Source organism: Pyxicephalus adspersus, chromosome 10 (assembly GCF_032062135.1).
Source record: "Pyxicephalus adspersus chromosome 10, UCB_Pads_2.0, whole genome shotgun sequence".
In the NCBI taxonomy this organism is placed as follows: Eukaryota; Metazoa; Chordata; class Amphibia; order Anura; family Pyxicephalidae; genus Pyxicephalus; species Pyxicephalus adspersus.
The window spans coordinates 11,921,146-11,936,129 of NC_092867.1; the positions used below are offsets into that span (position 1 = coordinate 11,921,146).

Genomic DNA, 14,984 nt, shown 5'->3' on the forward strand with positions numbered 1-14,984 from the left:
CTGAAACGCTCAGCCTGGAACAGATTTGTCATCAAACCCAGCAGTTTGTTGAATGGAGGTAAGGTAAGTATAATTGTAACTCTTCCCTAAGTGGACCTTTCATTTTTGTATTTATTTATAGTATATTTCAAGCCCAGCTTTGGATAGAGTAGTGAGGGGTTTCAACTTCTTTCAGGTTCTTCATTCTGCCCATATTCCCACTGGGGAGATCCATTTTCTCCACCTTCTCTATTTGGTGGTCATTGTTGGGACATCCAAGAACTGGAGAGGGAAAATCTTCTAATGATCCCATGTATTTAGGTAAAAAGTGTCTAAAAAGGCATTGGAGAGATTTCCTAATATAGAAACGTATATTTGCAGCGTTGGTTGCTGGTTTAATCCACCATCGGGACATCTGCACTGCGTTAGTATGTTCTTCATGTGTGTGTATTGTTTTGTTCAATTCCAGTTCAATTCCAGTTGGGATATTTATAAGAAATACATTTGTCTAATACCCATAACAACTGCCAGTTATAGATATCCAGAACATATGAACATATCCAGAAACACCTGATTGGATGATGTCATAGGCTTGTCATGATGTCACTTGCATGAATATTCTGATATGGTGGCTTTCACTCATCGGCCATCATTTAGACAGAAGGTGAACTAGAAGAATATGAGGACATGGCCAATGTGGTGGTAATACAAGGGCAGGCATGGAAAATAGACTAGTTCCTGACACGTTTTCTGGATCATTTTCTACTTTTTCAGAAGGCCGTCACACATATAATTGTCCCACAAAGTCCACACTATTCCCTTCATATGAGGCATGTTACATAGTAAGTGTACACCAATACCCACTGTGACCGAGTGTCCCATGGCCTGGAGAGGAAAGTCTTATTATGTCTAATAATGGATCCAGGGAAATGTGCGTTTTGGCTTTTATGGAAAGCCGGTGCTGAAGGTTCTGGTGTCTGCCAAGTGAGAGTTGGGAGGGATCCTTGGCCACCCGGTCCATGCCCAGGTCCTCACTTAGATCTACAGAGCTCAGGTTCTCTATATGGAAGGTCAGCAGAAAACCACTCTCATTTATGTTTTTCACCCCTGTATTGTGCCCGTTTGCCCTGAGCTCAGCGTTCATGGAAAGCATACAGACTTACATTGTAGAAAAGAGCAGTGTAGCACAATTATTGAAAGCAAAGTCTGTGTATGTAATTAGCAAAGATGGCTGCATACTCACACATTATAGCACACTTACTTCTCAAGTGCTAATAGGGCCACACTTACTGTAGCTGGTTTGGTGCTTCTGTTTTTTTCTTAGAATCCCAACTCACACTTTAATGCTAATGGGTGGTTAGTGTCCTGGTAACCTGTCCCTATTCTTGGCACCTTCTATATCATAGAAATGAGCAAGAAGCGTGTGCATTGCCATGCATTGCCATGCGGAACATAAAAAATACCTAACAGTGTCCAGAAGAGGGCAACACTGCAAGAAATTAGAGATTAAATAATTACCCCAGGACCATAGAGAGTTAGAGGAAAAACAGCCCAACACTCATACTGATAGAAAAAATACACAGCAAAATCATATAAATGTTAAATATTTCAAATTCTATGCAGTTTATACTATCGGGATTATTTTCACAGTAACAAATATTGTCATCAGCTCTTTAATGTTGAGATATTTTCATTCTACTGGTAATCATCAAACAATCCATGACATTGAAGTTGTTTTATTTCATAAAAAGAATTATTCTATGATAAATAATAATACAATGGTTTGAGGGTGATATTACTGTCAGGAGGCAGCAGATGGCAGCTCAACACTAGACTGGCCATCAGTGAATATCTATGTTATATTCTATGTACATCCAACAAACAGAACAAACTTTTCTTTGTACACTTTGCTGCAGAATAAAGCTTATTTGTGTCTACATTGCCTGAACTCCTGGGCCAAGGGGTGAGGGAACTGCCTGTGCATGGGGCTAAATGACTTTGTAATGTCAATCAAACTGCGAATTTCTGCTGATCCCAATACTTGGTGATTGTGCTTGTAAAGAACCGTCTTCCCACAAGGTGACAATATATTTGCCCTGTAATGATATACCTGCAGCATTGTCACCCTGTGCAGCATTGTCACTAGGCCACTATATATAATTATATATTAATAAGCTGGATGGATATGGGTGGCATTATGACCCCACAGGGGCAGAAAATAGGATTTGTGCCCTATAGGGACAAGTGAAGTAAAATATAAATTGCTGTTCATAGAGGAAATTTAAACACAGGTGTTGATTGTCTTTCTGAATGAGAAATTAGTAGCACTGAAATGTCCTTTATTATTATGTCGTTTAGTTTTGCCTACACTTGAGAAAGCTTGTTTTATTATTATTTCAGGTAACAGGTATTTACACATACAAACATCCTTCCATTTATAAATTCATATATTTATAGATTTATTAAACATATATAGCTGGTAAAGGTAGTTGAATCTATCATTCCGCTCCTACTGGGAGGGGAAGGAGCACACTGGTAGCCAATCAGTGAGCAGTGCCACTAGTTTAGCGCTTCCCAAGAGGAGCAGAGAGCAAAGTCGTCCAATCACAGGCCGGGGCAGGTCCTGGGGACTGGGATCATGTGACAACTAAACAGTATTATAGTTTGTCAGATACCATTGTCAGACATTTGTTTATCAGCTGTGTATTTGGCTGTTAGAGCTCAGCTTTAAGGTTACCTCGTTCTTCATAGTGGTTTGTGAATGAGTCAGAGTTCTACTTCGAGAAAACTGTGAAATGTGCTGTGTTGCCATAGCAATTAATGCGTCAGATCTGTAGCACCAAGACAATCATGTACCGCCAGTATATATTACTAATACACAGTCATCATCTAGAGGCACACACTAGTACAGTGCATACATTGCTATTTGTATCTTAGTAGGGCAAAGAGCTTAAACATTTCTGTTTTTGTTGGTTATTAGTGTATTTATTATAAGTATTGAAACGATTAGAACAACATACATGCCAAATAGTAACATGACAGATTATCTATTGTAAAGTTAAACTTCAGATGTGCCATTTAAATATATTACCTGATAGCCACAAATACATAAATTCACTTTATTTGCACCAAATGTCTTTGTAAACCCAGATATTATCCGGTAGAGGTAGCAGTGGCATTATCTCTATGTCCTGCACCCAGCATAAAAAGAGTGGGAGGGACCCAGAAGCTCCACCCACTACATGCTTCCTGCAGAAAAGGGGGCGTGTACATGACCAGTGATTGTAGTAGCAGTGATTGAGAGTAGCAGTGACTGGTCTGTATTACAAAAAGCTCTTGCACAGAGGCAATCTTTTATACTGGATTGCTGCACAGATCTGGAAGAAATGCAAAACGGTAACAACCCATGGCTTCTGTATTTCGACAGTATTTGCATATCCCAGGGTTCAGCCTTGAAGGATAATAGACTTTGTTTACAACCTAATCCAACTACCTCCCCACCTTGAATAATATTTATTTTCCTGATTTGTTTTCTTTGGGCTCATATTCTGATGCTACGCTAAATCAGGTACGCCATAGCTTGAGGGATTTCTGAGGACCCTATTGCACCCCCATTACCTCCCCATTTAAAATAACACTTACCTTCCCTGAACTTTTCTTCACTTTATACTGTGCACAGGTCCTGATGCCACATTCATACTTATAGGTGAGGCTTACCTTAAGGAAATTCTAAAGACCCCATGGCTTCCCCATTACCTCCCTACCTGGAATAAAACTTACCTTCCCTAAACTTTCCTCGGTTTAGCACTGTGCATGTGTCCCAATGCCACATTCATTCTTAGAGGTGAGCCATACCTTGATAATCTCCAGCACATAATGTACCTTCCCCAATTGTTACACCTCCTAATACTGCACATGTGTCATACCTATTCCTATAGATAAGCCAAAGCATATGCTTGAAAATCCCAATGTCTCTCCATTACCTTGTCATCTGAAATAATACTTACATTCCCAAACCTTTTCTCCGTTTAATACTGTGCATGTGTCCTGATGCCACATTCATTCCTACAGGTGAGCCATAGTTTAAGGGACCCCTATTTCCGATCTATTGCTTCCCCACTTGGGGAATACTTAATACTAATACTTATCTTCCGCTATTTTTTCTCCTCCTAATACTGTGCCTGAGCCCCAATGTCATATTCATTTCCATAGATGAGCCTTTATTTGGGGAACCCCAAAGGGCTCATTGAGTATAGTCTACTCATAGGAATAAATGGAGCAATGAAGAAGATAAGGCTTGAAAATGTGAATTGAAAAACCACTGGATTGAAGTATTTGATTCCAGGCTCCACACAGAACAGCTTGAAGGATTTCATAAATGACTTTAAACTTTCAAGCATACATTCACTTAGTTTATTATCAATCTTTCAAGTTGTAAGCAAAAAATAAAAAAAGTTAAAAATTTACCATTAACATAAAGTCCGAACTCTGCCAACTTAGCACATGACAGAGTCCAAAGAAAGAGCCACATACCTTGGTCCCTGGTGGGAGCCCATATTGCTGTGTTTTTCAGTAAAACGTGTTTTTTTTACTGATGCACTGATAATGAACCTTTATTTTTATTATAAATTTATATTAAGTTTATTGATTATTATTTATACATTATTTTAATACATTATTTATATATTTAAAACAGCTGATGGTTTGTTTTTTGTCTTTTCTCTTTAGGTCCAGTTTTTCACATTGCACATTTGACCTGTCTTGGGCTGTGTTTTGCTTCAGTAAACAGAAAAATAATGATAGAATTGCATTTTTACTAACCACAGGGAAAGTGGCACATCAGCAGTCTAACATGATCGCAGTCACAAGGAGTGAAGAAGATACAGAAACATACCAAGGGTTACTCAACACTCTAGAAGGTCTGCTGTATCCTATAATGCCATCTTCATACACAGTGCAAAGCAGACATATACCACCATCACTGTGCTGGGTATCAATAGGGGGGTACATACCTGTACATGCCAAAATCAATTTGTGACATAACTACGCTTTAGGTTCTTCTTTTACATACACGTATGGAAATTGCTTTCTCATTACAGGAGAGCCTAGGGCTGTGGAGTATGTATACGAAACCATTCATGTGGGGAATATATACCCTTGAACCTTTGCCATTTACAACTCATATCTATGTCATACCTTAATAGTTGGTACAATGCCTGCCAGTGGCTTACCTCCAGCAAAAAGAACAATGAGCTTTACAATGTGAGAACTCGGGTTCAATGCCAAAGCTGTACCAAAAGCAATTTCCCCAATCTATCTCTGTAGACTTCTCCTGTAGACGAGACTCCGGAGGCAAATGTCTTGGGAGCCCACAAGACAGACAAGTCCACAGTGACAATGAGGGCTATAATATAAGTTAAAAATATTTCAGCAAAGCAGGTCACAGGGGAGAGCTGAAGTCATACAAAGAAAGCCATACTGTAGCCCAGGCAAAGAAACCAGCGGAAAGCAATCAGAGGGTCAGTAACAGGTATCAGACAAGTAATGCACTTACAGGACAGGAACTGAATGTTATAATGGGCTGTGAACATTTGATCTGATTGCCAGGCTGGGTGTGAATTGCAGAGTGAGTGCTATATCCATCACCAGGTGAGGTTGGTTGAGGCCTATGTCAGACATAGCAGGCAGAAGCAAGGTAAAGACAAATTTTTACGTGCACATCATCCAGGACATCAGTTCAATTTCTCCACTTAGACCTCAGGTTCAATAACCCAGAGAATGGATAAAGAAGGAACAGGGAGATTCTTGTACTGCGGGTCCTCAGGTACAGCTTTCTCTCCAGCAAGGAAAACAGTGATCAGCACATTCAAGAGATTGCCAAATCTTACACCAAATCTGCTGAGAAAACCAGTCAGGGGCACAATGATGCTAAAGTGTATCTAGGCACAGGAGATGCAATGCTTGCTTTAGAAGTAATCCCAGACAAAAATGTAGATTTTCCAGGGTACAGCTTAGGCACATTTTAAAATGTTCCCTAATAGATTGCAAATCTTGACTTTTTGAGTTTTGGTACACTATATTAAACCATGAGCACAATTCTCTATATAATTGATGATTTACAAGCTCTAGTATTATAACAAGTCAGTTGGTGGTGGGTGGTCTCACAGCATTTGGTTCTTGGGCCTGATTCCCAAAATAGATTCTTTCAGCCTATAGCGTATTTGTTCATCTTATGTCTATGTGGAATTTCTCTGCTTCCCAGTTTCCTCCATGAAAACTACTTACTAGTAGGTTTATTGGCTTCATCCAAAAATTGGTTTACAGGGTCTCGGACTGGTAAAGTATTTTTTAAGGTAGGAACACATGACCATCAAATGCTTCAAATGATCTGTAAATGAATACAAATAAATAATATAGTAGAGTTTTACATGTAAAAGCAGACCGATCAGGGACATGAAGCAATGTGGTCATCTAAGATCCTCAGAGACAATATGATGAGGGTTTGGTTGTGTTTCACAGAGTCCCTGGAAATAAATTCCTAATTCTGATAAAATGTTGTGACACATTGAACATCTGTGTGCTCAGTCGTATAATTACAGCCCTGCCTCTGAACATTGTGTTCTCACCAGCATGGACAGTGGTTAATCAGCAACTCAGCTTCTGCCCTGGTCACCAGTGAGAAGATATGTGCATGGAATAGCCTGGAGCACAGGATGTGTCAGTCTTCCAATGAATCTATGGTGAATATATGGAACAGGAGAAAGGAAGAGAAGTCACAGATTGACCAGACACTCTACATGTGGCCATTAAACTATAAGTTTAGTGGCCCCATCTGTAGCACATGTGTCTTTATAGTACCCCATGTGGTCTCCAGATCCAGAGCTTCTACACATGTCATGTACAGAGCTTTCACTTTTGTATGTGTTTATGTAAAAGATATTCCCTGTGCTTGTAATATTGTAACTGTTACACAAACTGTAGTTATATAAAGCATATCAAGGTACCAAAGAGTATAACAAAGCGTTTTTGTAACTTAAATTTAAAGAACCAGACCAAAAAAAAGGGCCTAACAATTTTTGCTTTACACTCAAAAGTCAAACTACCACCAGTTATTTTACTGATTGGGGTGAATTTTTACCGCATGGCTGCTGGTCCTGAATTTTTCATGATGATAGGGGCATTTTTATTTGGTTAATGCTCAGGGATTTAGCACAATATACCTAAAAGACAATTTAAAGTGAAACTAAATAAGGTTTAATGTGACTTTATTATACTTATAAACTGTTTTATACAATCTTTATTATAGAATTAAAAATGTACAACCTGATAAAGGCTCCCCAGAGCACTGCAACTTATCTGAAGAAATGGTACTGCAGGGTTGGTTCTTGTTGGAACCTCAAAGACCTCAATCCTCATAAGACATCCAAGAGGGGATTTTGTTCCTTTAACTCATTCACCTATGTGTTGGAAGTAGAGCTCGAGCTAATAAAATGTTTGTAAATCGTAACAATCACTTTTATTTGTGCTCTTTTTGGGGAAAGATGAGAAGTCTGTGTTCTTTGTAATCAGAAATTTAAGTAGAAATAAAGTAAATTTGTTTCAGAAGGGATAAGTGATGTCTTTTCTGCAAAAAAAATAAAATGTTTCTGCCTGATCACACTCATTTGTCTAGGCACCGCTGTGGGCACCTCTATCTTCACCTGATCCTTTTCCAGGTTCAGGTCTTTGACCATCCTTATTGTCCAAGCTGGAATGCCAAATCTCCAACACATGTGCATGAGAATTCATTCTCAAAACCCAGGAGGAATGCCAGGATACATTTATTGTACAACGAGTGGCTCTGTGTACTTTATTAAAGAGAGAGTATATTTTATTGCAGAAGGGACATTACCTGTATTACCTGGAATTTAGAGCCCTAAATACATTGTATTGTTTTGTCAAAGAGTAAGTATGTTGTAAAGGATAAACATGGGGAAATATGCATGTATTGTATTAGATATACTAAATATATATTTTTACAGAAATATAAAACTGATCTAAAGTTTCACCTGGTGGCTCAAATATCAATATACAAATGGTTACCTTACACTATCAACATGTAAAATTGTGCTTTATATATTCCTTTAAATTACACAATACTGCACATTTTACTAAAGATCCGGTTGCTGTGCTTTGAACAATTCATCCATTTTCAGGAGACATCTCGATGTGCGGTCTGACTTTATCTTCATGATTACAGCTGTAATAGTAGCAGCATTACACATAATAATTAAAGGACATGTTTACAGCTGATCATCCCCAGGCCATTATTAAAGTGTCTTCATGACGAAAGGCTTAAATTCTGGATTTGTCGCTTGATAGAGGACTGAAAAACAATAATTACCCTTAAACATCAAAACAGATCTGCAATCAGTGAAAACACACATGGATTTAGAAATAGGATGGAACGAAGAAGGCAATGTTCAAAATAAAAAATTTTAGCTGCTGTTTTATTAAATTTGGCCATCATTAAAAACTGTTTCAGTAGTTTTCAGAGCCCATTTAGACTTATAACTCATGTAAATAGGAATTTCAAAGCAACTTGCCCAAACTTGTGTGCATGGAAGTGCCATTCATTTGTAAAGGAACCCAAATGTGCCAACGTGGTAATGGACAATGTGTCTGCACCACAATGGGCATTTAGGGCAAAGTAACAGTGACTTCCCACCACCACTATCACTCTATTGTCTTTAGTGCTTAGATTTTGCCCTTCTTCTCTCTTTGTTTCATCAGGCCATCGCAATGCCATGAGCTACTAAGTACAGAAGACCATGGAACCTTCTCCTATGTAATAACAGAGCCCAATTCAAGCATGACAGAGGGTGCAACATCACTGCTCCCCATGTAACCAAACCTCAACTAACACTAGGAATTTAGTCGACCAATTCTAGTATCCAACATTGTCACCCTGGCTGATGAACAAATCGGTCTTGATTGCTCTAATTTATCATAGTTCCGATCCTGTCCTTCTCCCAACATCTCCAGCACATGCTAACGCACCAAGCATATTATTGAGTGCTATTAGTTCTACCAAAAAACACCACAAAGCACTTTAAACTCAATTCACATCTATATTCGCTTTTCGAAATTCACTTTAGGCAAAAATAGTATTCTTTTATATGAGTGCCATTTTGGAATACCACTATATTATGTGTTGTTTTGTACATTGTACCTAATGTTGTGGCACAACCGGAAAAAAATAGATATGGACAGATTTTTCATGTTGGACCCATTAAAATAAATCAGATGTGTTACCTCATACACAATAAAATACATTATGGTGCATGTGTTTCCTCAACAACCCAAAGTGTAAATGGCTCCTTTTATTGCCCCATTATGGTTATCTTTCAACAGTGATACACACCGATATAATTCTTTGGTTGTTTTCTAAGCAGACGTTGGGCAGCTTTTTAAGCCACACCTTTAACACCATTTAGCCCATTTCCATTTATGTCTCAAACATATCCCTTATCATAAAATCTTCTCCCAGGCTTACATACCTGCGATTATGGTTCCAGCTGTGATGGAAAAAGAATATCACTGGTAGGGTCATTATCAGTGGATCAGGAGGCCACATAATGCCTTCATGAAAACCATTGCACTGCACCATTATGCATCTAATACACCCAGAAACAAATGTTCAATAAAATGTTCAGAACTAAGAAACCTGATATGTTTTATTTATATAATATAGAACTACATACAATAGAATAAGGTACATAAAATACTAAGAATTTAGGTTAAATTCCCTTTAAAGTCATTGCCAAACCATATGAAGCTAAAAACACAGCAAGAACATTAGTGGTAGAAAAAAGTCTGTAATAGTAACAAAGAAAGCACAAGACTCTCTTACATTAAATGCATCTGTTTCATAATTGGGCCTTATTCTCAGGAGATGTGGTTAGCTAGGCTATGCCCATGTGGGTGGACTGCTCTCACCATCTCCTGACCACATCACTGATATTGTGATATCTGAATGGACCAGAAACTCTACAGCATGCACTAAATCGGATGCATTTAGGAATGCATTTGTCTTAAGGGCAAAAAAAAATGTTGAAGTCCCCAGTGCAGCCAGTTAGAATCCATTTAAATCCAAGTGGTTGCGATATGTTGCTACATGTGCACTGCCATTTGCATTTTGCAATTACAACCTCTCCAGTGGTATGAACCATTAATTATCTTCTGTCACTTCAACAAAGTCAGGACAAGGTGAGTAGAACCCCAATGGATAGAAGAAAATTGGTTCAATACATCCAGTGTGTATGGAACAATGGACATAACATTTTTGTGATTACAATGTGCTACAACAAAGTTGGGTGGGAGGGGTTGTCTACAATCCCTAGACGGCAATATTAGGTTAAGCATTTAGATCGTATCAAAGCTCAGCCTTCATGAACCTTCAAAGTTTTCTACAGGTTCCTTGATCTGATTGACCTTCTACCTGATATTGTCTGCAAAAATCTGGTCTCCACGGAGCATAAGGCTCTGGAAGGCATTGAAGCATTGGAGTTTTCTCAGGTGAGTAGCCACAGATACCAATATTCATGTTTTCAGTCTGTAAGTGAACGTTCCTACCACTGACCATTATTGTAAGAAGAACTGTTAAGGAATGCTGACCGTCGGTGTATGGGTTTCTTTTTTATTGGCCACCATGTAATATGGCTACCATGAGTTGAAATTATAATGATTTTAAGCAGAGGTTCCTTAAAGCAGACCTAAACTAAAATCTTTACCTTACAAGGCAAACCTTTTTTGGGGAAAGGGTTTAAAACAATATAAAGAAAAGGAAAACCCCTACCCTTTCTGTCTTGATTGCCGTGGCTAGAATGGGAATGCTAAGCTTCCCGGGTTAAATACATCATGGATCCCAGGAGGCTTCTAGCTGCTCTTTTTCTCAATGGAATAACAAAAATGCCGAACTCACGTATGCGCAATGTGGTTGACACTCTTTTTTTCCCCATTTACATCACCCAATCTTGCGTCTGCGCAGTGCTAGATCGGGTGACGTAGAAGGAAGGGAAAAAAGAAGATGGCTGCATTCGGCACTTTCTCCTCACTGAGACGAAGGAGGATACTGGGATTCAGAAAACCCCTTGGGGGATCAACGGATCTGTGAAGGTTAAGGTGAGTGGGGTTTTTTCCCCCCAGTTTATCTCTTTAAGGACCACAATATTGAGAAAAGGTAAACCCAAAAAGGTAATATATTTAATCTTACTAATTAGAGTAATTTTGTCCAAACTTTTTCCCTAACACTTCCTGTCCCTGGCTGACTACACTCACTCCATTGTATATATGGAGGAAGCATGATTCTCACCTAAACTGGACTAAAGAAAATAATGTCACCAATGACTGCAATATTTTACATTTTGTTCCTGCGTTTAGTTCCTCTTTAAGCTCCTCTTGCATCACATCTGTAGAGCTTGTAGGCATTTGTCTACTTTCTTGGGCAATTCAAATCATCTTAGAAGCAGCTCAGACTACCGTTAAAGCTAATCCTAAACAGGTAAAAACCACACAAGCATGGGCAAAGCAACTCAATAGCATATTCCATTTAACCAGCTTCCAAGTCTAAAGCCTGAGCACACAAGCTGCATGGAGATCTGTCTGGATTCAACCCAGAATTCCAATTTTTCATTTCACAGCCATCATATTAAATGAAGGAACCCACAAATGCTCATGCAAACCAGGCCTTTACTATGGTGTCCTGACATGTTAACAATTCTGTCTGTACCAACTAACTTAAACAGTACAGAGGTATAGAGAACTAAAACCGGCCTTTAGGAGGATGGTCAAGTCCTTGCAAACATCTGAGTAACAACAATGCTGGAACAGTGCAGGTACAATGTATTGCCTATATATAGTGCTGTTCATTTTAACATAAACTTATATGTAATAGGGAAAACCCTGGATCCAAGCACTATGGTGCAAGTTGGCATTAAGCCCCACCACCTCCTGGAGCCATTGGGAAGTCCAGCGATGGAACATTTACTGGTCACTGAGGACACTGCATTGCTATGGTTGGAGGATCATCAACTACATGGGCAGAAAACACTTCATGTAGAAGTTCAGAGGTTTTAGCGAAAGGGTGTTAGTATGCACATCGTTAGAATAATGGTTTACAATTATCTGAACAAGATGAGCAGATTAGGAAATAAAAGCCAATATCTGATTTATTATATGAATGGTATCGGCAACACCAATATCTTCCTGTCTGCTAATTTTTAAAATTGGGCTTCTGTACGAAGGCTTAGTCCTGTACAACAGAACTTTATCTCTGACTCTTCATAGTGACTGAAGTCTCTTTTCTCCTTCTAGTGGTTAGACTTTAGAATGACATCTTATGTATTCAGTCTATGGGCCTGATTTATTAAAGCTCTCCAAGACTGGAGAAAATATGATGGGGTTTTGGGAAAAACTGGGTGATCCAGCAAATCTAAAATTGATTTCTTTAAAATGATTTGCTATTAGTTGGAAAATGGTTTCAATCCTGCCCCAGATCAGTTCCAGGTTTGCTGGATCACCCAGCTTCACCTATGACAGCCTATCTTCTCCAGTCTTAGAGAGCTTTTATAAATCAGACCCAATTTCTTTCCTGAAGAAAGTAATAACATGTCTATTTTCTCCTTCTTGGAGAGTTTTAATCATTCAGACCCAATAAATGCTGTGTTGCATGTATCGGTCAATACAGGTAAATCACTGTGAATGCATGCATCATCTTCTCAGCAGCTGATACAAGTTAACAGGCATATTCTAGTAAGGTGCCAATTTGAGATCTTTTTGGCAGCCAATAACATCCCTCAAATGTTCGCGTTAAGCAAAATGGACATTTTTAATAATAGATTAGCAGTAAAAACATAAAAACCAGGCTGCATGCAATCTTAGGGCACTCAATGGTGCCTGGACATGCAAAACTAGTGCATCTCTATGTCATCTGTGGTCAAGTCCTACGGATATCAAATCTATGGAGAGGATAAAAGAAAATGAGTGCATGGTGACAAGAGTTTTGAAAATGCTGCAGGCAAAAATAATTATTAAGGAAAACCTCAAAGTCAGACTGATTTTGCTCCGAATTCTCCAAAATCCACAGCAGCTAGACTCTGGAGGGCATCTCACAAGGTCATATAGCAGGTGCTGTAAATTTCCCCTGTATAATAAATCATATTGGTGGCTGTAAAAAATTCCTGATAGTGACTTGTATATGTAAGAGTCAGCATGGAGCCTGCAGCGGGTGTGTTTGAGAACACCTCTCCTGCATCACAAGAAGGGGTCCCTGGACTATCAAGATACTGGAACCTGGAATAATGGAACCTGAGAAGGTAGTTCTTTTATGCATTTGAAGATTTAATGATGCCAGGAATGCACTTTTAAATTCAGAAACCTACATAGCTGCTGCCACATGCTACCTCCACAACCCCGGTAATACAGAGAATTTGTATTAGGAACAGCCATGATGTCCTACATGGAAGTTCCTGGTGGAACTTTAACACAGTGGCTGGTCAAGCACACACACACCAACAGTGACGGTGGAATTTTTCCTCTTTTTATATATAAACCATTTTGTGTTTGGGTACACAGTAGTAATGCTATGGCTTTCTTGACAAGGATAAAGGAATGTAACCCATCATAAATGAAACTGACTTATAAAAATACAATAATAGAGCTAATTATATGATGTAACCTGAGATCAGTTTATTTTATTTTTTTTAAAATGTGAACACGAGCTCCCACGGCCGCGTTCCTTGGTCAATAGTCCACTACTCACAGTCTTCCATCATATCCCTCTCTTGAAAAGGATAAATGTTAATTATTGTCTTCATAAATATGAAGTTGATAAACAAAATGACCCGTTCAGGAACGGCAGCGCTCAGGTCCATGCCCAGTTTTTACGTCCCATCATCTAAGCAGCGTTCGTTTTTTTTCCCCTGTTTATTGTCCACTTCTGATTGATCAATGTGGTCTGCAAAGTCACCATATAAATCCACGGTGCACCAAATCTTGCAGGCCTGCTTTTTGTCCATTTCTGGAGGTTGGATACAACGAGGCTCCTAGATTATACCCTTCTGTAGACATTTTGGTTTTCGGGATGTCAGCCAGCAAGTCAAAAGGATTATGGATATGAAAACGGAGAAGAAGACCATGAGTCCAACATAGCCACCATGGGACAGCGGAGGGGAAGCAGGAAGCTCAGCCGGGATCATATTGGTCAGATTCAGCATGTAGCCCAGAGTCCATCCAGCATCGCTACCGTGGATCTGTGGAAACAACAACGCAAATCAATACACTAGAACAATCGTATTCCACTGAATGTCCAAATTTACCCCGAAGCCTCTTTCTACATCCTACATCATGACCAATGTTTCTCAAACTTTTTAAAATGAGGGAACCCTTGAAATCATGTTCAGGTCCTCATGGAACCCCTTCTATAATTATTATATCTATTGCTCACACTGTTGGTGTGGTTGCAATGACTCCCAGAATAAGGATGTAAACAGACCTGACTTCTCTATATAGATAAAACTCTGAGGTGCTTTACTAGGGACACCACTAGCAGAAGGAAGAAGGTACTGATTTCTCAGATATAGATAGAACTCTGGGGTATAACACTAGAAAGATTTTTTCAGATATAGATAGAACTCTGGGGTATATCACTAAAGATCACCAGCAGAAGAAAGAAGGTACTGGTTTCCCAGATATAGATAGAACTCTGGGGTATAACACTAGAAAGATCACCAGCTGGAAGAAGGAGGTCCTGATTTCCCAGATATAGTTAGAATTCTAGGGTGCATCACTAGAAGCATCACCTGTGGCAGGTAGAAGGTCCGGGTTACCCTATATAGGTATTGTTGTTCTACTAAAGGGATCACAAGCAGGAGAAAGGAAGTCCAGATTCCCTAATATAGGTAGATTTTTGGGGTGACATTGCTAGCCAATAGGAAGAATGTCACCCTTACGGATAGTCAAAAAGA

The 14,984-nt window shown here is 39.1% G+C and overlaps 1 protein-coding gene across 3 annotated transcripts in view; it reads right to left on the bottom strand.

Annotated features, from left to right (window-relative positions):
- Positions 1-9,677: 9,677 nt before the first annotated feature.
- Positions 9,678-14,984, bottom strand: part of ENTPD1 (ectonucleoside triphosphate diphosphohydrolase 1) — a 61,722-nt gene continuing 56,415 nt past the window's right edge. For all 3 annotated transcript variants that reach the window (XM_072423131.1, XM_072423128.1, XM_072423130.1), the window contains one exon: positions 9,678-14,270. In XM_072423131.1, coding sequence (XP_072279232.1) covers positions 14,064-14,270 — 207 coding nt within the window. In that variant the 3' untranslated portion in view covers positions 9,678-14,063. The remainder of the gene's footprint in view (positions 14,271-14,984) is intronic.